Consider the following 26,518-nt stretch of genomic DNA (forward strand, 5'->3'; position numbering starts at 1 on the left):
TTCTTTTTGATACCAGGAATTGAACTCAGGACCCTTTGCTTGCCAGGCAACCACTACAATCTATATATTTGATACGGATTTAATATGTAGACAATATACAGCTCAATAACAAAATGATAAAACAAAAGACCTTTTGCAAATGGGAAGCGGGCCAAAAAATGGATGGAGAGGGAGAGGAGGGGAAGGGTACTGGGTTAATATCATCCCTTAGTTATTGTGGACTGGTCAGGCCCACAATCTCCCAAATGAATAAATGATGAAGGCTTAAATAAATGAGACCAACGAAATGATTTCAGAGCTCCAGGAGGATCCAAAACCCTCTCACAGAATTGAGATTCTCCAGGTTAAGACAAAGATCTCTGGGTTGCCTATATTTATTTAGTTAGCAAAACAAGGCAGGAATACTGAAGAAAGGCAGAGGCCATTCACGGACCTTCAAAGTCCTCTTAAGTGTGTTTCCAAGTAATTATGTTAATTTAGGAGAGTCATATTATCTCCAGGAAGGTCTACACAGGATTTGTCTAGCTGCTAGAGGTTGCAGGTAGGTGTCCTTGACTGTGACCTTGCCTTATCTTTTGACGTTTCACAGCTTCACCTGCCATTACAGGCCTCAGTAGGGATGAGTGACTCACAGAGGTTCACTTACTGTGAGTCAGCTGTCCATCTCCAGACAAGGGGCCTAAGTTTTGGGCAGATCACAAGTAAACATGAAAAGTCAGTTGGTTAATTAAAATCCTGCTCAGAGCCACTTCATAATTTTCTCCATCAGAAGGGGACTTAAAAAAGAATTAAGATGTGTTATGTACATGTGCCACCTTCCCATCGTAAATATAATTATGTATTGCAAACATGTATTGATGAAAATAAAAAATAGAAAAAGATAAAACAACCCAATTAAAAATTGAGAGGGCTTGAATAGACATTTCTTTCAAGATATACAAATGGTGGATGAGTACATGAAATGGTATCAAACATTATTAGTTATGAGGGAAACCACAGATTAGTGTAACACAAGATACAACTTCACATAGACTACAATGACTGTTTTTGTTTTTTTTTAAGATAAAATAACAGCTGCTCCTGAGGATTTGAAGACTCGAAAACCCTTGTACTCACAAGGTTGATAAGAATGTGAAATAATAGAGCTGCTTAGAAAGAAGTTCAACCTTTCTTCAAAAATCTGAACCTGGAATCACTGTGACTCAGCAATTCTGCTCTTCAAAGACCTGACAACAGACTCAGTTACTTGGGTGACAGCATTCATTACAGCATTACTATCAAGAGCCAGAAGACCGAGACAGTGCAAGTGTCCATTAGCAGACAAGTCAATAAACAAAATGTGGTAACATGTGTAATACAGTGTTTTTCAGCTACAAGAAAAGAATGAAATTTAGACATGTGTGATAATATAGATGAACCTTGAAATCAGTGTAAATGAAATAAGTTGGATTAAAAATAAGATAATTATAACATTCTAGTTATACAAAACATATATAATGTATATACTTAATTTAATTTAATTTTTAGTGTCTGGTTCTGGAAATCAAATTGATAACCTCACACTTGTCAGGCAGTGTCTATGCCCCGGAGCTATATACCTGGGTCTATATGAAATATTTTGAGTGAAATATTTTGAGTGAACAATCTAATAAAATTGATGAGAGTTTACTAAGAATTGGGGTGGAAGAGAACAGAGAATTATCACTTAATGGTTAAAAAGTTTCTGTTTGGGAGATAAAAGTTTAGAAATAGTGATGGTGAGAGCACAGGATCATGACTATGATGAGCTCCACGGAAGTACATACTTGGGAATGGTTAAATGGCAACTATTATGCTGTGCATTTCACTATAAAATTTGTTTTAAAAGTATATATCCTTATTTGTAATTTTTGAAAAATAGAAATACTAAATTCATAAAACTTTTAAAAATATTTTTTAAGGGGGCCTGGCCCTAACTCAGTCCTTTAAGTGACTGCTTCCACAAAGCTGTCAGCCTCAGGTTGCTGAAGTTTGAACCTCACAACTCTCCCACTGGCCAAAAAGTGCCCTGAAGGAATTCGAGGAACCAAAAAAAAAATTATTCCTAAAAATATTTTTTAAAATTTATTTATTTATTTATTTATTTATTTATTTATTTATTTATTTGTTATAGGGTCTGGCTATGCAGCTTGGACTTGTAGTAATCTTCCTCTGTCAGGCTCCCTAGCTCTGGATTACAAGTGTGCACCACCACGTTTGGTTTCAAAGGCCTGCTTGGCACCAGGCCTACATGGCATGTGGTACTAGGGATGGAACCCGGGTAGCTGCACTTGCCAGGAAGGCACTTACGCTGTCTTCCTGGCCCCACAAAGCTTTAATTTCTTTTTTAAAGACAGAAAAAATGTAAAGAAATTTTTAGACTTTAAAAATACCTGAGATAGGGCCAGGGAGGTAGCTTAGTGGCTTAAGTGCCTGCCTAACAAGTGCAAGGCTCCAAGTTTGATCCCCAGTGTGGCAAATACAAACAAACAAACAAACAAACAAAAAACCCACAAAAAACGCAAAGCAAACCAATAAAAATACCTGAGATGATTATAAACTAGTGAAACTAAAGGTGAGACACAGCTCACTGTAAGGGTAGAATGAAATATTTCAAATGCCAAATTACTGTTTTGTGTATACTACTCTTTTTCATTTTTAAAAGTTAAACTGGAGACAGAAGAATAGTTAAAAATTATAATATACTAATGTGAGAAAGTAATTTATAAGCATTAAATTGTTATAAAGTCCATGTAGAAAAATAGAAATATGCTAACAATACAATGCTATGTAAAAAATGAAAATGTAAACAAGCATATATTATTGCAACTTTGTTAAGTTTTATGTAGAACACAAAATACTGTACAGTATAAAAATGGAAATAACCATTCTAGGATTAAAATCTTTCTGTAGGTGCATTATTCATTTTTAAAAAGGAAAAGTGAAAGAAAAATTGGTTATTCATCTTAATTGATAATTATCTAATGTTCAAAATAAATAACTGAGATTTCAAGATGAGTTCCCCATATCCTAGATTTGAATCAATTATGTGAAATTTTAGGTACAGATTGTTTCAGCTAAGTTGGGCAAAAATTAGTGGTAGCAAAGACAATGGTTTGAAGAAGTTATAGGTTATAGAAATTCCTTGTTGAGTTTTGCTCATACTCTGACTACACTCAGTGCTAAGACTTTAAGGTTCACTTGATATACCTCAAATTGTAGAACTGGAAATTGTCTTAGGAATTTTATGGTCCAAGTTCTTTTTACCAACCAACAAACAGGTAAAGAGCTCACCTGCTGAGAAAAGCCAGACAGGAGCCCAGGTTTCCCGATTCCTACTACTCTGCTTATACAGCGTTGTATGCCAATACAAGCTATCCATTTTCACATTTGGCCATCGTATCTATTATAGACACATGCCTAGGTGAGCTTAGGGCTGAAGACACAGTTCCCTGCTTATTGTTATCAATTTGTTCCTGCTGCTATGGATTTGTTCTAAATTAACCAAAGTAAGTCCGTCATCCCTTCTCTCTTAAACATCACAAGAAGTGTTTCAGCTTATCAATTGTTGGACTTTGAACCATCAATGCAAGCTGATTTGGATTTTTTGTTTCTTGTGAAACATATTCTAAACTCATAAGGTATACAAGTCAGTTTTGACCTAGAAGACAAAGGTCAACCAATCTTAAAACCTTGCCTCCTCAGTGATTGTTGTCTATGCAATTCTCCTTGAAGCAGGAGGCTGGCTTAAAACAGAACTCTTGTCATCCATCGGTCTTCGCCAAGACTACCTCCATCACTGGCCACTTGCTCAAGCTGCTGAGCCACTGGCCAAATTGGAAAATAGTCAGTTTTCTCCTCTGCATTCAACTATTATGGAAAAGAGAAAAACAGAACAAAACAAAGCAAACCATTCTTAAAGTAGCCTATTTAGTGTTACTTTTTCAATAGGGTTTCTGATTTTACTCAGCCAAAACCCAATGGTGTTATAAAATAATTGCACAGTGCTAGTAAACTCTCTAGCTAGGCAGGCAAGAGTTGCAGATAATCCCACATGTATGTTCAGATCAGTAAGATGTTTCAGGCCTTTCCTGTATTTTTGACACACAGCTAATTCTGAGCATAGCTCTGAAGGTCACATGGAGACTTAAAGTAGAATACCTTGCTAACAGAACAAAAGCGTCTTTGTTCAAAGGATTGCTGACAAGTTTTCCTGTTGAAATCCGACAGCAGCAGTGGAATTACTGAAAAGGATTATCAAAATGTAATTTAATTTCAGACAAATCCCATGTATGACGTATGGTTTTCTAAACTATTTCAAAACAGCTTCAGATAAATTACTTTAGTTGAATCTTTTAGGTTCCTCTTAAACTCTGGTAATATGTTGTTAAATGCCAGAGATATCTTTTAACAATATCACCGTGTTGTTATGCAAGGAGGCACATTTTAACCTTCTTACTAACTTGGAATGAAAATTGCTCCTGAATGTAGACTTTAAATTAAAGATAACATGGAAGGAAACTGTACAGAATTACAGCCAATGCATGTGCTTGAGGACATCAGGACGGGATTATTGGTGCCACTTTTAACATTTATGAAATGCTTATTGTGCTGGTGAAGAGGAACTCAAAGACAGTGAGATGCACCTTTGCCCTTGAAGGTTTCAAAAAATCTAGTATGATCTACTGCATGACTTATTTGACTAGCCCACACATTATAAATGGAAATACTCAGCTACTTAACATATATACAACATACAAAAATCCTACGGTTGCTAGATGTGGTGGTGCCTCCCTGTAAGCCCAGCACTTGAGAGGCTGAGGCAGGAAAACTGCCATGAATATGAGGCTGGCCTGGGCTACATACATGAGTTTAAGGCCCACCTGAACTGCATACAGAGACTACAACTTTAAAAAGTGTACCCACTGTGTAATTTCTGAGTAGATATCGAAAATCTGCCCAAAGTTTAGACTCCTAGTTTGGTGGTGCTACACGGATCTTGCTGACTGTTGGGTTCCTCCTCTGTTCCTGCCAGATCAGTTTCTCTAGGAACGGGTTCAAGAATATGTATTTCCCAGGAACTTGTATGTCCTTCCATTGCTTCTTAACGGGAGTCATCCTGGACAGAAACAAAGGAGGCTCACATGCAAGTGTCTTATGAGACATTAGGTAGGATCTACATTCCTTTCAGACTTCTCTGAGAATAGCTGAGACGGATGCCCAGAAATATTTCCCTTTCACAGTTTGGTCATATTCTTTCATTGATCCTTTCATTCAGATTTTTTTAAACATCCTTATAAATTGTTCGGCCAAATATGATAAAGAAAATGCTTCCAAATGCACAAGTGATCTAGTGCAGGCCAAAGCAGTTCCCTAAGAAAAGGGCTGAAGGTGGGGAGTTGTGAAGGCTGTAACCAGAATCTAAAAGTTCAAATTCCCTTGAGAAAAATTCCCTATTAACTGTCCCTGTGATTGCTTTCACTTTTAGGAGAAATGTTACTGTCAACAATGGAACCTCATTAATACTATGAAAATATTTCTTGGTTGAATTAATAAGGTATCCCCTGTTGAATTTAAAGCACCAAGTTACTGAAAAGGCAAAAAGTACAATCCAAGTGCCAGCCTTTTCCTGGCCGTTGAAATGTGAAATTCTCATGGTATACGGTTTTCATTCTTGGCTTCTGCTGCAATCAGCTTTGCCAAAGTCAGCTCCATAGAAACAGATATTTAATCTGTGAAAATACTGGAAAAGCAACCACTGAGATGTTCATTGAAACTCTCATTTGTCGTACTTTTCTAAGTAGGGTCCCTATGCACCTAAGGGTGCAGGCGATCGTTCTGCTTTAAAAATGATTTCGCTATCAGGGAAAAACTCAAAGGGCCTCTCAGGAAGCCATACTTCTTCCCACCATTTGTTGCTGGGTTTTTAATCTCCTGTATAGCTGTATAGGTTAGCTATATGGCTTTAGCAGAAAGATGCTGTCCTTGCGTGCATCAAAGATGCACGTCTGCTCACAGTTATGAAGGGCAGGGCTGGTGTCTGCTCAGTGGCACCGATGTGTCATCAGGGCTTCACACACATTCTGGTGTTTGGATGCCTGCGTGGAATGGCTGGAGGGCTGGTGTGGACACGTGAGGGAGAGTCAGAGTAGCCCAGACACAGAAAAAGGAACCTCTCTCCCTTTTAAGCGAAAAAGCCATAGATGTGTAGTATCTGGCATATCATGGGAGTTTCCCAGGGATTCAGGAGCACTAAGATGAAAGTTAAGTAGACATAAAAGCAGCCTTTAAGCACTGCCAACAACTGAGGATCATCTCTCTTTATTCCAGCCTTGAATCCTTTCAGGTGAAACAAATTTTAATACCTGCCATTACCAAAGATAGATGGGTTAATTGATCTATTAGAAAAATAAAAAGCATGCTTGAGTAGACAGACTTTTGATCTGTATATGAATTAGGAGGTCTCCAAAGGCTCTGTTTCATGTATATAAGCCAAATAGGAATTAACGTTGGATGTAGTAGTCCTAGGAATGTAGCCTGTAAATGTGGTCATTCACATAACCTTTATAGTAGTTCACTCGAGAGTTTAAAAAAGAGTAGGAACAGGAAAAGGAATCCTGAGGAATCCATTCCATGAAAAATAGGAAAATATTAAAACAAATTAATTTCCATTTTAAAAAGATTTAAAGAGCTATGAGAACAGTAGTAATTGTCATACTAAAGATTTTTAATAGTATGTCCCAGTGTAATTGGGCCAAATGTTCTATTTTTCTCCACAGCTCACCACAGCCAATGGTCATATCTCCTTAAATTAGATGTAAAATTTAAGATATGAGAAAAACTTATTGGATGATTAATTTAATTTAGATGCATCCCTTTAAGTGCCAATGGAATTCACATTTCTTAAATCCTTATGTTGAAAACAAAAGCTTCTCTAGACTTATAAACTGGAACCTGGGATGCAGGAGAAAGACAGAAAAATGTCAGTTTTGAAATGGAAACCAAGAAAGCCGATCATAATATACCCTGAAATCTTTTTAGAAATGAATGCCTCTCCAGAAGATTCAGAAAATGTTTTTGATAAAAAAATGTATGATTTTTATCATTCGTTCATCCATGATCTCCAAGGGTCTCTCTAAAAGTCATCAAGCAAATTCTAACCTGCAACGTGACTAGTGCGAACAAGCATCAATCGTGGAGCCACAATGTCTGCTCTAACGGAAGAGGACGAGACTGATGGCTGAGAAGTCTTCAGTGTTCATTCAGTGCCATGCACCATAAAGCCAAATGATTGTCTAATTACAAGCATCTTTAGAGTGGAAAGGGGCAAGTTACAGCATTATAGAGTTATAAAACACATCCTATAAGAAGCATCTAATAAAAAAAGTAAAAAGGAGCCCACAAAAGCCACAGTCAACATGGAAGCAGGGAGAATCTGAGGAAGGAGACATTTGAAAAGTCGACCTACACAACTGGACAAATGCATAAAAGGAGTGATAGGCAAGAAATGTGTCTGCATACATGGATAATTTTTGTTTCTATGTGTGGATCAGGCTAGTTGCCAAGCACAGGCCTACACTAACTCCTAAAATCCCATTTAGTGATTAAAAATTAAAAAAATTAATCAGAACAAATCATAACCCTTGAAAAAAACTTGATTTCCCTGGTGTTTGAAAAATACCAATCATAATTGTTATTTCAAATATCTCTGAAGAAGAGGCAGCTGATGACATCTGGTTTAAGGAGAAACAAGTCTTAAAGAAAGGGCTGAAACTTAACCAAAAAAAGAAGCCTACAGCCAAAGTTAGCAAGGTTTTGAAGGAAAGGCTTGAAATGCATACACAGAGGGTAAACAAGTAGAAGGGGATCAAGGAACATTCTGGAAGGCAGAAAGCCCAGGGCTTTTCCTGGGTGATTCTCCCTTCCTGCTTATACTGCACTGCAGGGAGCAGCAGGGCCCCTGGTCGCCACAATGACTCGGTGCTGGATGCTGGAGACAGGGAGAACAAAGGGTCACTGCACCGAGCAACCTCCGTGGTCCTGTGCTGTTGAATCTTTCACCTTCAAAATGTATTCACATACTGAGGCTATTATTTCTTTTTGTGACTCATTAGTATACAATTTACCAAGAAGTTATCAATGAAACTGAAGACTACAAAACAACGACTTCCTTATGGAAGCTTTATGATTTTAAAGGGGTGAAAATGTCAAAGTCATTTTAAAATGGATTTTAAAGGATGAAAATAGAAAATTATCACACTTAAAGGACATCATGTCATATTTGATATACGTATACATTATATAATATTTAAATATAGTTAAACATTTCTCCTCAAACATTTTACCATTTATTTATGAAAATATTGAAAAATCTTTTCTGCTGTGTAAAAAATGTACAGCATGGGGCTGGTGAGATGGCTCAGGGATCTAACGCACCTACTTGGAACAAGCTTAGCAAAGCAAAGGGACCGCGGTTCAATCCCCCAGCACCACATGCCAGCCAGCCCCGCCCCCTGGTGGGCTGAGCTGGCCACACACACACACACACACACACACACACACACACACACACAAATAAACAAATTTAAAAAAATGTACAGCATGTTAGTGCTTTCTGTCACCATACTACTGGACGATAATACCTGGGAACTTATTCCCATCTAAGTACAATTTAGCACCTCTTCCCCGGCTCCCGAACACTCCCTCCTCCAAGCTCCCCAGCCTCTGCTATCACCACTCCACTTTCAACATCTATGAGATCGATTTTTAAAAAATATTCCACTTGAAACCGAGTTCATGTGGTATTTCCTTTTAGGCTTAGTTCATTTCACTTAATATAACGTATTCAGTTCCTCTGTGTGGCTGCCGATGAAAGCTTTTCATTCTTTCCTATGGCTGGATAATGTTCCCTTTTGTATCTGTAACATATTTTCTTTATCCACTCCTCAGAGGATGGAGATGTAGATTCTTTGATTTCTTAGTTACTGTGGAGTGCTGCAGTGAGCAAGGGAGTACAGATGAGTACAGATGTCTCTTTAGTGCACTGGCTTCATTTCTTTTGGATGTGTACTGAGAAGGGTCTGAATATGAAATCATTTGAAATGTTTTGGAAATTGGGGGCCAGCATTAGTGCCGCTGATAAGAGCAGTAAAAAGCAAAAGTAGTCACAGCCGGATGGCACTTTCTGTGTGAATCAGAGAAGATAAAAGGTACAGTCTTTTTGGTTTTTTATTTTTTTAATCATTTATTTACTTATTTATTTATTTGGGACAGGGTCTCACTACACAGCTCAGACTTGTAGTGATCCTCCTGTCTCAGCCTCTGCAGTGCTGGGATTACAGACATGTACCACTGTGCCCAGGATTCAGGGCAGTTATGGCATGTGGTACTGGAGATTGAACCTGGGTCCTTGCGCTTGCCAGGCAGACACTTAGATGTCCGAGCTATCTCCCCATCCCCAAAAGGTACAATCTTGTGTGTGGGGTTATTAAAAATTAGAGAGAGATGAGAGGAGTTGACTTATTTGGGGAGAAAGTAGCTAAGAACAGTATGGAAGAATGTGTACATAACCAAAATCGGAATAGATAAAGGAAGGAGGGTGTTGTGTAAGACAGTTTTTTCTTGAAGGAAAAGGGGGCAAAGTCACCTGCTTAGCCTGGTGACCTGAGGTTGCAGAGTCTTTGAATAACAAGAGAACTTGGAAAAAGGACACTACAGATAAGTTAATGGATTGGTAGCAATGACAAGGCTCTGGCTGAGGTTGGAAATCACAGCTAGATGGTGCTGCCAGTTCACAGTGTGGGGCTCCTCTGGCAGCTCTGCATCATGTGAGAGGAGCCACAGAGAAGGGTGCGCATCAGAGCCACTCAGAGCTGGACTTGTTAGGCTGATGTAGGGTGCCAGGATACAGAGGGTGCTGGTGCAAACCAGATGACCAGGTGATCTGCCCTAGCTAACAGCTCGGTACAGAGTCCTGCCTTCTAGCCCAGAAGTGACGGATAGATTTGGAGAAAGTTGAAACTTGAAAACTGATTCCTGGCACAGTCCAGGGGCAGGAAGTAGGCACAAAATGACAGCATATTAATATTGTTCCTTGGCTTTAAATGGCCAGAAGGAAGGTTGTATACTACTAAGTGCTGTTTTTTCAGCATCTTGTGCTGAAACTGTGGCTACAGCCTGCCTTGCAGAGATAAGTCAGCTGTCACTCTGGCAGATGCAGCGCTTAGGCCCTTAGGTGACTGTTGCTCCTTGAAGGAAAACCAAGCACATTCTTTCAAAAGTGTAGGGCACCTGTGTGATTATTTTCCCACACAGTGTTTCTATGAGACTAGCTGGCCAGGCAAGACTTCCCTACATTCTCCTGCAGTTGTGGGTGGAGTGTGGGAAGGGTTGCTGCAGTCAGGGACAAAAGAAGTGAACTCAGTGGATGTCGTGTCAAGAAGGTGATGGTGTGACTGTCCACTCGTCAGCCCTGCTGTGCTGCAGTGCCTCAGGGATGGACAGCACCTTCTCTTAAGTGGCTATGAGCACCCTGCTCAGGATGCAGACCCCTCCTCTGTGAGCTGGGGTGGTGGCTGGAACACTCCCTCAGGTTTCTGGGGAGGACAGTGCAGGGCTGCAAGGACAAAAACAAAGACCAAAACATATGGACACAATTAATTTCTACATCCCAGGAAAGGACATGAGAAGATGAACAGAGGAAAAGAAGGGCTTCTTGTACACTGGTAGATGTTAATGTACAACATGATGTCCTGGGAGAGGGAGCCAGAGCAGATAGCCTGGGGCCCTGCTTGCCCTGGCTGCTTTAGAGTCTTGGGATCTTCTTAGGCTCATGCATTGCCACAAAAGAGTCGGGTGCAAGCCTGGGGGTCCCAGATAATGCCAACGGCCTCCTTGGGTGCTTTGGTTCAACCGTGAGACTAGGAATGTCCTCAGCACAAAAGAGGGCAGAATGCCACTTAGTACCAAACCCATTTTATCTAATAGGTTTATTTTTCATTTTTTGCAAGTATTTTTTGAGAAGATACAGAAAAATTAAACAAATGTTCACTGTCACTTCCCTCTGACCTAAATTGTAGATTGTGTTTTTTTTTTTTTTCAACCTAAGCAGTAAGATTTTAGGTGGTTATGTTTGTTTATGTACATCTCTTTCATTCCACATAGAATCATGGTTGGACCAAAAAGGGTGGAAAAAAAGGAAATAGAAAAACAAGACCAAAAATGAACAAAAGTATTATGTGCCAGCCAAAAGTCTAGCACATTGATTGCTAAAATGCATGAATAAGCAAATGAAAGTGTTCAGGGAAAAACAAAGTACTCAGTCTGGGATAATAAAACATATGCTCAATAATTAAGCATGCTAAAGTGAATCAATAGACTAATCAATCCATATCAAAGAAAAAAAGCTACCCAATCACCTCTGGGAACTCAGTAGATAACAAAAATGACACATGAAATAAAATTGGGACAGTAGATAGTCATGCAGAAAATGATAAATTACATCACAGGTTAGATTTTAAGTGGCTTAGAGACTTAAATGTATAAAACAAAGCCACACAAGTAGTGGGAGAAAATATTAGAGATTTCTCTGCAACTTTGCAGGGGAAGAGTCAGTTAAAATAATGACCTATACTTTATTTTATTTATTTTTTTGCATTTAGTACAAGGTCTACGGGGACTGCAGGGTCTCACTACGAAGATCGGACTTGTAGTGATCCTCCTGTTTTCAGCCTCCCAAGTGCTGGGATTACAGGCGTGCACCACCATGCCTAGTCTCAATTGCTGTCCCAGTATACCCTAGGGGTGGGGCTGGCACGGCACACCAGGGATCAAATCTGGGCAGCTGTGATCTGCCTAAGCAGGCACTTTAGTCTGCTGAGCTATCTGGCCAACCCTACACTTTAGAAGATATAAAAAAGAAAAGAACATTTACAAAAGAGGTTATGTAAAAATAAATCCACATAGAAAGAAAAACATACAATGAAGTTTTTGCTGGCGGGGGACTTCAGCCATGTGAAATCACCCCCAATCCAGATTTCTTCCTAGTCACCATTCCAAGGACACTAGGACATGGGCTTTCACAACATGATGATGACTGCAAGAGCTTCACCAAACTGGTATTTTAGGCAGCATGATAAAGAAGACAGGAAGACCCTCATCCTCTTTGTAGTGAAGAATTAAGATTTCTTAAGCCATCTTGCCTTTGCCCTCAGCTCCTGGGAAGGAATCTCTCAGTCCCCGGAATGCCTCTCATTTTAGGGCTGTCTTTGCTTTTAGTGATTGACCACTGGACTGTCTAACAAAGTGATGGATGGAAGCCACATAGTATCAGTCTTGGTTTCAAAAAGAACCAGAGACTGTCATGCTCTGTATGAGGATTACCCCCAAACTCCAGGAGGAATGGGAGATGGAGGCCCAGTAAATGCTATGGATGCTAAGTCACAGATGAGATTCTCTATGCTATATGTGTATTGTCACCACACTCAACGATTTTTTGGGGAAAGAACAACCAGAAACTGCATGCAAATCTTTGCTGCACTCTTCCATTTGTATCTCTTACTTTGCTGACTTTAACCTGCATGCTTTCCTGCAATCAACCATACTACGAATGACAATAAAAAAATAAAGAAAGAAAAACATAAACAACATTAAGTGAGAAATAACAAGATGAGAATTCACCAGATATGTTGTGATAACACAAAGTTCCCCTCTCCTATAGTAAGAAAAAACAAGAACCCTATGGAAGAGTTCAAAGACTACAAAAACTTACATGAAACTTACTATATGACAGAGATTATATTGTCCACTTCATTCCTAAAATAGCTCCATGATATAGGTGCTAATACATCCTTGTCTTCAGGACTCCAAGACACAGAAAGGTGAAGTGACTTGCTCAAGATCACAGAGCTTATAAGGGGGAGAGCCACTACTCAAATCCAGGCAGACTGCCTTTAGCCATTTTGTTTATAATCACCAGGCACTACAATAAATCATATACACTCAACTCTAGAAGGTAGAAGTGTGCTCATAAACATAAAAAAGATGTTAAAAATGCTATGGAAAGCAAATGCAAATTAAAAATAGAGTACGATTCTTTTCATTGTATGTCAAAGTTTCCTGATACACCTACACTGTCTTGGAAGGTATGTTGGAGCTGCAGAAAGGTGGGAGACTGGGTCTGAAGATCTAAGCATCCAGTTCAATACTCTATGCATGGTGTTACTGCTTATGTGGGTAAAGACCCTGAAAAAGTATGACACAGCTTGCCTTTTCTCCTACCGCAAAAGCAATAATGCAGAAAATACATAGTCCTGCCTCGCCTGAAGGGAAAGAAAATCTTTCCACTCAGACCCACTTCTAAATTACCCCAAGAGCTACAAATACATTTTTGAAATGAAAAGGATTTAAAATGCCTTTGCTTGGCTATCAGAATATGACAACGTGAGACCAGTCATTTTCACCTTTTCTAATATATACCTTTGGTAAAGACAGCAAATAGAGCAGCATAGTCTCTTCTCATTTTCCTATGGAGCTAGAAAGACAATCATCGTGAGGAAAGGGTTTGCTCATTTTATAGAACACAGTGAAGTCACTGATCAAGGGAATTAAGTTTATGAAGGGAAAATGTGAGGCACGGAGAGTCAGGATTGCTCTTCATCTAACGCCTCAGTATTTGCTGTGTTTTCTTTACTCAGAGAAACTCACAAATGGGAAATTGTTGATTTGTAATTAGGCTCATTTTCCTCAGAGTTAGATGGAAATCCAAGCAGGCAATAAAATGATTTCAGTCCTAGCAATAAGCAGGGAGGAATGGTACAGTAAGTACCAGAAAGAATGTGAGGAAACATGAGCAATTTGTGGTGTGGCTCCCCAGATCCCTCGTCATTAAAAATGTGTGAGCCCTGAGGTCTGGCTGCCTCCTCTAGGAAGCCCTCTCTGACACATAAGGGAGGTGAAATATTTCATTCTTCATCAACCAAATCACTCTGTAAATAATATTGGTAATGAACAAATCTATACAGGAACATGTGAAGGAGATAATAATTCTTTCAAGGTTTGTCTTATTGGTGTGAAGTATTTTAATAGTCTATCATTATTTTTAATATATTCATAAATTACTGTTATTATCACTAATATTATTGTGTATTATTACTGTCATTGTTTTACAGAATCAGCTGATAATGCTCATGCCATGCACAACTTTCTTTTTGCTTTTAAAATCATGAACATTCTTCCCCTTGAATATCAAATAGTGCTGATACAATATATTTAAGAGATCCAAATTGACTTGAATGAAACTAATATATCCAGACACAATCCAATTTTTTTCATTTTTCTGCTATTTCAAAGCTGTTGCCTTAAAGATCCTAGTATATGCTTTTGTTTTTCTCTGGAAAAGACTCTGGTCAGTGTGACTGGGAGATTAAATTTTGAAACTGTTTGGAGAATTGTCCCAGAACAAGCCATTCACACTTGCAGAGGCAAGGCAGGAGAACACCTAGGGTGCCACATCCAGGGCATCCTTGCCTTATTTTGCCAGTTAAGAAGGGAAAAGTGTTTGTTTGTTTGTTTATTTATTTATTTATTTTTGCGGAACTGGGGATTGAACTCAGACCCTTGCACTTGCCAGGGAAGTGTTTATTCCACTGAGCCATCTCCTAGGCCCGGAAAAGTGGTTTTTTGTTACTGCTTCATGTTCCCGTTACTGCTGAGAGGTCAGATTTTGAGAGTGTTCTTGTCCATTTCAAATTGTGTTTCTGTAAGTTGTGTGTGCATCTGGTTTCAACTGTATTAGAGGTCAAAATGCAGGCGTTCTTTACAATTTAAGAGTATTGACTCTGATCTGCGGTTCACTACACATTTTTTTAATTTGCTTATATTGATTTTGGATGTAACCAACTGTTTTTCATTTAATGGGTTGTGTCTATATTTTTCTTTATGGCTTCTGCACTTTTTGACTTATCTTAAAAGATCTACCTCAAAAATTTATGAAAAAATCTATGAACTGGGGCATAGACTAGATGAGAAAATAATTTAGTGAGTTCATTATTTAAGATAAATTATTAGAAATAGCAATATAGTAATCATTTGATTAAACTTTAATGAGGAGCAGAATGGAAAAATTCAGTAGAAGTCCAAACTAACTGGATGGTATAAAGAGAAGGAAAAAACCCCTTACAAGTTAGTACTCACATGAAAATGGGAGGAAAAGAGGAATGATGTGCATATAACCAATGGGTTTAGGAGAAGAACTGAACTAGCTGATGGGAGGACTTAATAATGCAGAAGAAGAAAATTGAATAAAATTATCCAGATGAAAGCAAGAAGGGAAAAGCTTAAAAATGCACAAAACTGCTTAAATTGTAAAAAAAAAAATGGGTAAAATGTCCATTTTACATGAGCTGAGTCCCAGAATTGAGAGTAAAGTGGAAGGAATTGATATTGAAGACAATGACCAAGAGATTTCCCAAGGTGACAAAAGGCACAAATTTAAGAATTGATCCAAGTCCCATACAAGATGCAAACAAAGGCAGCCCACGTCTAGGCACTTGATAGGCAAAGTGCCTGAAGTAGGTGGATACAGAAATCAAAGAACAGCAAGTGTGGCAAGGGGAGGGGTTTGTAAGGAGCAATGCAGCCGGCAGCCTACATCTCACAATCAAACTCAGCAGAATAAGCACTTCCCTGGCAAGTGCAAGGGCCTGAGTTCAATCCCCGGTTCCACCAAAACAACAACAACAACAACAACAACAACAACAACAACAACAAAGTTTTGGGGGCCAGGGAGATGGCTCAGTAGAATAAGTGCTGGCCTGGCAAGCACAAGGGCCTGAATTCAATTCCCAGTTCTGAAAAAAAAATAAATAAAAACAACAAAACAAAAAAGAAGACAGACAGACAGACAGACAGACAGACAGACAGACAGAAAGAAAGAAAAACAAAACAAAAACCCCAAAGAAACAATGTTACTTAATCTGGGCATTTTGTTTGCTGCTTACAGGGTGCTGAGAAGAAGGGGAGGGCAGGCATGCTGAGTTCTAAAATGAGCAAATGCTATTATAGGTTAAGGCAAAATAAAGATCTAGAGTAACAAAAAGTGAACAAAACATGATTTTATAAAGGAAAGTTTTCAGGAATAGGCAATGGGAATATTGGTGAAATCATAGAAATGAAAAAAGCAATGGATAGGAAGAAATACTATGTGGAAATAAATTCATGTGAAATGAATAGAGCATCTATAGCGTGATATCTTATAGGATCTACAAGCACACACACAGAAAATAAGAAAAGCAACACAAAAGACAAGGATAAACTTGGAGTTGAAATGTTCTAATTTTTTGCATTTGCAAGAAGTTTATATGAATTGTCTTAGATGATTTGAGATCAAAAGGTTATAGTGTAATCACTGAAAGACTACAGAAGAATGGATAATTAACAAGCTTATAAAAGGGAGTGATGAATTCACAATTCTTAATTAGTTCAAATGAAAGCAAGAATGGCAAGAAATTAGAATGTACAACAAATGGGGTAACAGAAGTGTAAGAGAGCTAGCTTAAGTCCAAACATATCTGATGTATATTGGATATAAAATAAATATGCCAATTAAAAGGTAAAGACTGGTTACAAAATATGCTACTCTATATGTCTCTTCTACAACACACATTTTAAACGTAGAGTCACAAATTTGAAGGTAGTAAGATGGAATAAGTTATATCCAGAAAAGTGATAAAAAAAACCTGACATAGATATACTAAGATCAGTAGGAGCTGATTTTTAAAGCAAAAACATCACTAAATATAAGGTGGGACATTTAATGATTAAAATCAATGCTCAGGAAATTTTCAAGAAAACTAGGTACATTAATAAACTGAGGGGGAGACAGCTAGTTATATTAATAGACACTCAAAGAGCTTCAATGGTTGGTAACTTAAAACAATTAGATATACAAATATATAATACAGCCATAAAAAGTAGCAAATTCTGCTGTTTGCAACAATATGGGTGAACCCGAAGGTATTGTGCTAAGAGAACTAAGTCAGAGAAAGATACACAGGGCATGATTCCACTCTTAGGCGGCATCTACCAGCTGCAGCACAGCGACGGAGTTACCTGCGGTGGGATGGGAGGGTGAGAGGCAAAGGGACACGTGGGTCAAAGATGTGAACTTCCAGTCACATGACCCAAGCAAGTCCAGAGGCACGGTGGCTCGGGTTAATGATACTAAGTCGAATTCTTGCAATTTGCTTTAATGTTCTCACCATGAGGCAATAGGTAACTGGGTGAGATGATGGGGGAATTAGCTAATTAGATTGTGATAATCATTTCACAAACATGTGACTATCAAAGCATCCACTGTACATCTGAAAAATCAAACCATTTCATCGGCCAATTAAACATCAGTAAAACTGGAAAACTTTTTTTAAAATACAACTGGTTTAAAGATCTAAATTGAAAGCACATACCTGCAGAACAAATAAACCACAAAACCAAAAACAAAATCAAAACCAAACACCAAACACTGTTTTCCCCAAAATAAGACCTAGCTGGAACATAATAAGCCTTGAGATTTAGAGACTGAAAATGTCAGCCCTGCTCAGCCTTTCCTATCTTACACAACAGCCACCGAGCAAGAGAACGGAGATGGCCGGTAAGGCAACGAAAGGTTAAGTGGAGCTGCTAGTTTTGATCTCTAGTCTTCAAGGCTGATTATTTTCTTGTGAAGTCTTATTTTCAGAAAAAAAGAGTAAAGAAAACTACTAGAAGAAAACTTGGGAAAGTATTTGTGCTGAGCTCCTATAGGGTGCTCAGCATAACTGGATTTCCTTTACTCACCTGCTAACTCCTTAGCTTTGCAGCCCACAGAATTCTAGTAGAAAAGCTATGTAATTTTTTCCTATATGTTTCCATAACTGCTTTCCCATGGCACCAATGAAAGACCTTTGAATGCATATCTTACTCATCAGATGTGCTCTAACAAAGGAAAGCTTTAGTACATTCAGTACCAAGGACATAACAGATATACAGCATGATTTTTTTCCCCAAACAGATGAATGATGACCATTGGCCAGCACTGCCACAACCATTCAGCCTGCCAGAAAGGCAGAGCTAGACTGCCTTGTTGGGTAGTATATCAAGCTTTGGCTTTGAGTCAGACTGACCTGGATTGACTTGGTGTGCAAGTGGTGACATCCTCTGTGATTTACTTCTCTGCAGTTGATTTTCAGTAAGGTGTTTTGGGCACTACAGGGTCTGTCTGTACTCAATGTTGAGAAACTGTTAACCTTTACCGATAGTACTATTATGAAGTTGGACGATGGTAGGTGGCTTGCTGTGGCTGAGGGTGAAAGATGCTTGACCTTCCCAGTTTCTACTTCATGAGTGAGACAGTCAGCTGGGGTAAAAGTAGAGTACCTTCACTGAGAGCTTCACTGCTTCCTTTGCATTAGATGTGACTTTCTTTGGCCCTCATAACTCCTCTTAGATAGTCTGTCTCAGTGGTCCTTGCCCCTGGCTGTGCCTTACAATCACCTGGTCTCACATAGAACCAATTAGAATGTTCTCCAGGGGGTTGATGTGCATCTGGGACTGAGGACTGCTGGTCTTTTACTCTCTTGTTTCCAGTATAATGAGTCTTAGATCACAAGTGTTTTCTTGGAGAGAAACAAATAAACAAATAAATCCCCAATTTTTGGCCAGGTCTGGTGGTATGCACCTATAATTTCACACCCTGGGAGGCTAGGCAGGAGCCCACCTTACAGAATTTAGGAAGACCCTGTAGTAAATGTAAAATAATAAAAAAGAGTTCTGGCATTTAATCCCGAGTGCTGTATAAAAAAAATAGTTTCCTAAAACAGGCAAGAATTAAGCAGAAAGAGCAGGGCTTATGGCGCCAGAAGCCTACAGCTCTAGCCCTGATTCCAGTTGGAGGGGGCATCCAGCAACCACAAGACCTGTATATCCTTGGAGTGCCAGGCAGATCAAACAAGCTTAATGGAATCTCCTGTTCTGTCCACCTCGAATTGCAGTGTGAAGGTCAAAGTGGAAAACAGTTAAGGCTTTTCAAAAGTTTGGAATACTAAGTAAGTAGTACAATTTTTTGCTCTGCTCATAATTTAAAAATTCTTACTGCCCAGGTGACTAGGTGTGGGGCCTTGCACAACTCATTTTAGCTAAGATCCAAATTTCTTCGATAATATGGTAAAACCTTATTATCAGCTTTGCTGATCATCATTCTGGTTAGCAAGAAAGGAAACAATGGAGACTGAACCCAAGATGCTACACAGCCATCCTGCTTATTTTTGTTTGGTGTTATTGCAAAGCTGTGAGTAGTCTCACTTGGATTATTGAACTTGATCCTGTTAGCAAATTTCATGGTCTTTCATGGAAGTAGGTGCTGATACTCACTCGATCTTAAGTACACAGAATTTTTACCCGAAAAGCTCTGATTCTTTGCAACAAGTCTCAGGGAACTTTTGGTTAAAACTGAGCCTGCCAAGGACCAGGTACAATTGCTGTGTGGGAGCTGCCATCCCCTGGGCTTTCCTGACTACTAAGTGTGTGATGGAAGATCAGTGCTGCAAGAATCAACCTAATCGAGGTGGGTTGAAATTCTTTGATCTAGAGCCGGGGAGATGGCTCAGTAGAATAAGCGCTTCCCTGGCAAGCGCAAAGGCCTGAGTTCAATCCCCGGTTCTGCAAAAAAAAAAAAAAAAAAAAAAAAAAAAAAGAAAGAAATTCTTTGGTCTAGGGCGTCAAAATAGGAGAAAGAGGCCCAGAGGCCCAGGCAGGCTAATGCCCAGGCCGAGTAAGTGGTCACCTACCTCTGTCAGTACATTCTCCTCTGAGCTGTGCTACCTGGTACCTCTCTCTGAACTCCAGACATCTATGTTCTCTAATACAAGCCTGTGTGCCCTAATGTTGACTCCCAAGTCCAGTGATCATAAGACTTGTTTCTGGGACACCCAGGATTTAGACTACTGAAAATGAAAGTGAGAGAAAGGGAAATTAGCAGTTTATGACTGATTTTGCCTCTCCTGGTGTTTTTATTCTTACCTTTAGCAGAGTGATACAAATGTATGTTGTCAGCCAGTGACATAAGCAGATTTTCCTTAGGAAAGGAAAACCTGATAATTACTACTGTTGGGGCACATCTTTTGCAATTCAGGAAACAATAGACTTAGGATGTCAGGTTTCAGAGCAAGTCTCTGGAGAAAGCATGAGCTGTTGTTCCAAAGGAGACTCTGACAGATGTTCCCGCTTACCTACGGAGATGGTCCAAACGGCAATGATTTTCAGAAATGCCTTAGTTCTGGAGTTGAAGCGGCTATGGTGGATGGGGTTCTGGATGGCCACGTAGCGGTCCAGTGAGATGGCGCAGAGGTGCATGATGGAGGCCGTGGAGAAGAGCACGTCCAGGTAAATCCAGACTGCACAGAGCTTGCTAGGCAGAGGCCACCGGTACCCTACAACACAGAAGCTCAGTGTCAGTAAGCCGTCCCATGCCTCCCAGGGCCTGTGAATTATGCTCTGGGACACAAGTTTCTCTTGTGGGCAAGGCCACAGGTGAGTGCAAGGGTAATGCCAAACATTTTAAGCATCAGCACAGACTCTGATAAGCAAATGTGTTTGACTATGACTGGTGAACACAAGGTCTGAGTTTTTCTGCTATCTGGGATTACATTCCTGTCAAGTGACAATGCAAATTTTCCCTCTTCAGGGGTTCTCTTGCCTTCCTACCACTTAGCAAAACTATTTAAAAATGATTTGGGGCCTGGAGTTGTGCTGTGCTTTGAGATTCTTTGTGGGAGCACCTCTCACATTGTACTGTCATTTTAAAAAATATTTATTTATTTATTTATTTATTTATTTATTTGGCAGAACTGGGGATTGAACTCAGACCCTTGTGTTTCCCAAGGAAGCGCTTACTCTACTGAGCCATCTCCCTGGCCTATACTGTCATTATTTATTCACACATTTTCCCTGCAGATTGTAGCTTCTAAGCTTCGTCCTATCATAGTCATTATTATAAGCACCTGGTCTCATGCACCAATGGCCATACATGGTATGGGTACAGATGACTAAATGACTAATAATCCAGTTGGGAATACGTCTTTACTTGTAAAAATGAGAAATAGCTACCTAGTGATGCTTTGAGTGTAAACCTCAAATCTAGGGTGTGTGGGAATATTGAAGACGGTGGTGACGTAATGCTGCAGCTGTTCCTTGGACCACACTTGGAGAGCTGCGTAGGTGGCGGTTCTCTCTCTGACCTACACACAGAATCTGCTGGAGAGCTTTAGAGGCCAAGCCAGACGGTCCAGATAAACATTCTCAGGAGCTGACTGAAGGCATGTCCCGAAAGAAAATAGGTTTTAAAGCTCCCCAAAGACTCTAGTATATAGGAAGCACTGTGGTTCACCTGCTATATTAAGGACATAGAAGACATCGGCAAAGTGTCCTCTTTGTGTATTTTAGAAAAGATCAAACGGTTCTATAAACTGTTAAGTAGTTTTGGTAGCAGCATAAGCAATGGTGTCTGCATATAAGGAGTGTTATAAGGAACACTCTTCTTTCGCAATATCACAGATTCCAAAGCTGCACAGACTCCACAAGTGAACTACTCTGACTACCAAGGGGCCACTGGGGACAATTAGACAAGGAAAGGGTGCAGTCACATCTGCATTTAGAACCTTTCCCTCACATGGTTTGCAAAGTGACTGAGATGAAAAGAATGCATGTTCTTCAGCAGCGCCTGAGGGGAAGTCGGCGCAGCCTGTTCAGAGCTGATGTTGGCGCTCGGAGGGCTTTTCTCTGGGAGGAGGCAGCCGCGGACCTTAGTCCGGGCTTTTGCGGTGGGGATAAGGAGTGGACGCTTCCTCGGACAAGACCGCTGGGCTGCACCCCTGCAGGCTGAGCGAAGCTGGAGGAACTGCCAGGGCGGGTGCCGAGGGGCTGCTGGGTGAACGGCTGCCACAAGAGGGCGCCCTTGCATCTGGGCGCCTGGCACCAACCGGTGGTCCTGGAAATTCCGCCAGGCCCGCCCCACCAGTCTGCGGAGGTCACCCCACCTGCTAGCAGCGCTTTCGGTTTCCGAGGTCACCCCCCACACCTGGAGTTTGCGTCTGATTGCGGGTAGGACTTTTAGGAAGCGTAAAACCCCTCCAGAATGCCTGAAAAATGATAGGCACACGAAAAAAAATTATCCCCGTGTGGCATTTGAATGGTCAAACGGGTGCTGAGCTCTGCAGGCGCAGTGGCAACCCTGTACAGAGGGATGCCTGCTCTGCCTTGCTCACCTTCTTCCTCCTCCTCCTTCTTCAGGGCTAGGTGAATCTTTCCTTCCTTCCTTCCTTGCTTGCCTCCTTCCTTTTTTTCTTTAAGCCTCTAAAAGTTGACCTGAAAATGCTTTATTAAAAACAGCTATCAACCTGTTTCCAGACTCTCTGCAATCTGCTGATGTGTCCATTCAGCAGTCTCAACATTCTCTCCTTTGCTTTCCGTTTAGAGAGAGATTTGCCTATGTTACTTATCACTTGGAAAGAATATTTCAATCTGCTCCCGGTGAAGCGTTTCCAGTGTTTGCTGATTTGCTGAGATGCTTATGTCAATCTAGGTTGAGAGGAAAGCAAGAGGAACCTTTTTCCACTTGTTTTCACCCTTCTGCAAACCAGACTGAAAGAGCTTATGCACATGCATTTTAAAAGAGCTTAATTCAAAGACACATTTCCAAATTAGCTTCTTTGAGGCAGAAGCAATTAATACCAGAGTAATTCATTTATTCTAATAGAGACTCTAAATATTTTAACATTAAACCTGCTCCACTCCTAATGCTTTCTCTGCAAACATTCCAAGGTAATTGAGAAGGTTTTACTACCTCATTAGAAGTGCTGGAGACTGTAACAAATATAAAACTGGCCTGTCTAAGGCTTGAATACTTGGTTAGGAATATAAAGGGGCAGAAATCAAGTAGATTCAGAATGATGGCTAAATTGCTGTTCAATGACTCTATTGGGTTATTTCTAATCATTTATGCAAAAAGTATGTACTAAAACACACAACTTTATAATTTTGTAAGAAAGCTCAAAAGTAATAATCTCAGATAACAGGTGTCTGTGTTTTTTAAAGTGAAACATCATTTTAGGAGTTAAAATTTGAATAATGTAATGTGATGGGCTCTAGCCTATAAGAAAAACCACCTATTATGGCTGAACCCCTTGCCACACTCTGCTCAGGGCATGCACATGCTCTTTGGGAGCGGCGTGAGTGCAGCTAGGAAGGGAATGCCACTCACCATACAGGATGGTTAACATGGACACAGGCATGACCAGGAAACCCAGCAGCATATCAGCTATGGCAAGGGACATCAGGAAATAGTTGGTGGCGTTCTGCAGCTTTTTCTCTAAGGACACTGCCATGATGACGAGTATGTTTCCAGCAATGGTTAGAATAATCACTACAGCTGTCAATAAAGCAGACCAGTTTTTTTCCTGGAGATGAAGTAAGGAGAAACATGTTGGGGAGAGGCACCCTTCACAGGAAAGGTTGGTTCGATTTTCAGAATCTACTGTCCAGTTAAATGCATCAGACGTATTCGTTTCTCCTGAGTGAAAGGCATTGTAGAGCCTTGTGTCATCATTTACTTGCATTAAGGAGTTCGGAGTTGAGCTTAGAGAAGTGTTTTCTTCACAAAGAATATCCATGTTGATGCCAGGACTTGGAGCAGATGAGGTGTTGAAAGACTCACACGTTACAGCTTCCCTTCACCATTCATCTTTGCGTCCCCGCACGGCACCATGTGGAAGCTGGCGGACACGGGGACTCCTTTGGCTGACTTTCTCTCCGTCATTGTAACAACAGTTAAAGGACTGGGATGCTTCTTTATATTTCCTCTCTTCGCAGTTTCAGTGCAGTCTGCTATTGGGTTGTATTTTTTTCAGCAAGCAATGAGCGATGACAAAAACAAGCAAACAAACAAAAACAAACAAAAACAACAACCCCCCCAAACCAAAAAAAAAAAAAAAAAAAAAAAAAAAAGAAAGAAAGAAAAAAAGACCACTAAAACACCCAACCACAACAAACTTTTGCTACCGAGGAGGGTGCAGAGTTGTGAGAATTTAGGAAGACAAATGTGATCCTGGCCAAAGAAGAAAAGTTTTGTAACTACTAGAAATCTTGTTTAGCTGTACCTCCTTCAGTTAGGTACGCTCATCACACAAACTGAGCCATGGCTTTAAAACAGGGTGCAATCCAAGCCAGTGGTGATGTATGTGGTTGACATTAAGACAGCCAATTAAAGATGTACCTGGCGTTAATCCTCTAGTAAGTAAATGGATGCACTTTAGGTAGTAGTTCTGTCTTGGTCTGAGGTGCTGCAGCAGTTGCTGCCAGGCATATCAGCTTGTATTATGAAGCTTAGTTAACACAGGGAAAAAGAAAAGTCCTGGAGATTGACAGAGAACTTTCTACCCCAGAGATTCTCATGGAAATGAATTCATTTTGGCCAAGCATGATTTCAAACCAGAAAGAAAAAGAAACAGAAAAAAAGAAAGAAAGAAAGAAAGAAAGAAAGAGAGAAAGAAAGAAAGAAGAAAGAAAAATCACCCAGCAATCAAAGAGTAGCCGGAGAACTTACACTTGTCCCCAGGATCCATGAAGCAGATACATTGGGCTATTCTGTAACTCCCCTCCTTTCGCACGGTCATTAAGCCAGCGCACAAATCCCTCTCCAGGAGCTTCCAGCGGCACAACAAGATAGTAATTTGATTGTTGTTTTTGCTGACTTGAAAAACTGCATGCCAGAGTGCAGCGAGTTCCAGCCCTGTGAGGTCCGAGTTGGCTTCCTTCTGCTACCGCGCGGCGTGGGTCCTTCCTCCCCGCGCGGCTTGCTTGCCTCTGCCGGCACACGCTGAGAAATCCTCCACCAGCCCTTCCCAAAGTCACACAAAAGAACCACGCGAGAAAGTCGCAAGAGCGGTCTGCGCTCAGGGCTCTGGTTACCAGGGGGACCGAGCGGCTCTGGGGCTACAGGAACACTTCATCAGACCTCCCGGTCTGCGTGTCAGAAACAGCAAGGTAGCAACAGCCAGGGAGGCGGACCAAACAGGCTTTTCTTTCTTTCAGTTTTGCTACATGTTAACATTGAGAAGTTTCTCTTTGCTTTAAAGAGAAACGGGAGAACCAGCCTTTCATGCAGATTCCTGATCAGGCAAGGAAGCTTCATGGCAATAATTTACTGAACTGATGGGAGGAGAGTGACCAGAGAGCGTAAATAAGGCTGGTGACAGTGTGTCCTGGGAGCTGGAATCATAAAGCCCTTCCATCCACAGCCAGCAGAGTGACGTCCAAGTGGAATTACGGACATTGACAGCACAAGCTAGCGGCCAGGAAATCAGTGGCAATAAGTCTGATAAACTATCAGTACTATTTCTATTTTTTTGCTAAATATATACAACAGGCTTATGTTTTCTCCAACAGAAATAGAGCACCCAGAAGCAGCTGAAAACTTTACATAGGGTAGGCGATGAGGTGGTTTTTCAGAAATAATGCTAAAGGACACTGCTTTCCATGAAGAAGCCTTTTCTCAAGAAGGCTTTTAAGGAAGGTAGATGTGTATCATTTTTATAGAAGAGAAAGTGGATTTTTTCTGGAATAGTTGGAGTTTTTGAAGTTTCTGTTTATTATCATCTTCTTGTATTCTTTACATTTTTCCTTAGACATTTCAACTGCTCTTGGGCCTTCACAATATTTGTGGCCAAATCTGTAACTTCACAGCACATTATTTCCAGACCTCTGGTTTCTTCCTTTGATATCCTCGCATTGTCTGTCATTGCCCATCCCCCACCTCTATCAGTGCTTATTTCCACTCATTCTCCTGTTCCCAGAGTCACCATCTCTCTAGACAGTTGGCTACAATCCCATGCCCTTCCGCTCTTGTCTCTGCCAGCTCTCACTTAGTCTCCAGCCCTACCTCTGTGTACATCTTTCTCGAATCTCCTCTGCTGCAGCCCTCAGCTAGATGCTCCACAGTTGAGGGCTGCTTCATCTACCTCCTGAGTGGGTGCGTCCATCTCTGCCTCATTGCCCTATCACTGTTCCCCCGACCCTGCCACCAAATGTGTGTCCTGTGTAGCAGGCAGCTGAGAGCACAGGTTTGGGAACCACAGTTCCTTGGTTTTGGGTCTCAGCTCTGTAGCTCGAGAATGGGAGAGCCTGGGGCAGTCCAGAGGCTTCCTCTAAGCTCAGTGTTCTCTCTGTACTAGAGACAATGGTGGTGCCTTCCTCCTAGGGTGGTAGTGAAGTTGGGATTAGATAATTTGTTTTTTTAACTCATGTCTAGTATACAGGATGTTTAGTACATGTTTGCCATTTTTCTCTGATTAATATTCTTACTGATATGACAAAATTGGCACCACTTCCTTGCCTGAATTCCATCAGCCTCTTTATGGGGTATATGATTCCTTTCTTATCTTGTTCTTCACCCATACCCCTTATTTCCAGATCC

General features: G+C 40.5%; 1 protein-coding gene across 2 annotated transcripts in view; it reads right to left on the reverse strand.

Annotated features, from left to right (window-relative positions):
• Positions 1-25,231, reverse strand: part of Htr2a (5-hydroxytryptamine receptor 2A) — a 71,534-nt gene extending 46,303 nt beyond the window's left edge. Inside the window, exons 1-3 of one of the 2 annotated variants that reach the window (XM_023717289.1) lie at positions 24,650-25,231; positions 23,309-23,931; positions 20,280-20,480 (exon numbers count right to left, since the gene is read on the reverse strand). In XM_023717289.1, coding sequence (XP_023573057.1) covers positions 20,280-20,480; positions 23,309-23,717 — 610 coding nt within the window. In that variant the 5' untranslated portion in view covers positions 23,718-23,931; positions 24,650-25,231. The remainder of the gene's footprint in view (positions 1-20,279; positions 20,481-23,308; positions 23,932-24,649) is intronic. The other variant, XM_004633082.2, reaches the window with a different exon arrangement.
• Positions 25,232-26,518: the final 1,287 nt, after the last annotated feature.

Source organism: Octodon degus, unplaced genomic scaffold (assembly GCF_000260255.1).
Source record: "Octodon degus isolate 3935 unplaced genomic scaffold, OctDeg1.0 scaffold00051, whole genome shotgun sequence".
Lineage (NCBI taxonomy): Eukaryota > Metazoa > Chordata > Mammalia > Rodentia > Octodontidae > Octodon > Octodon degus.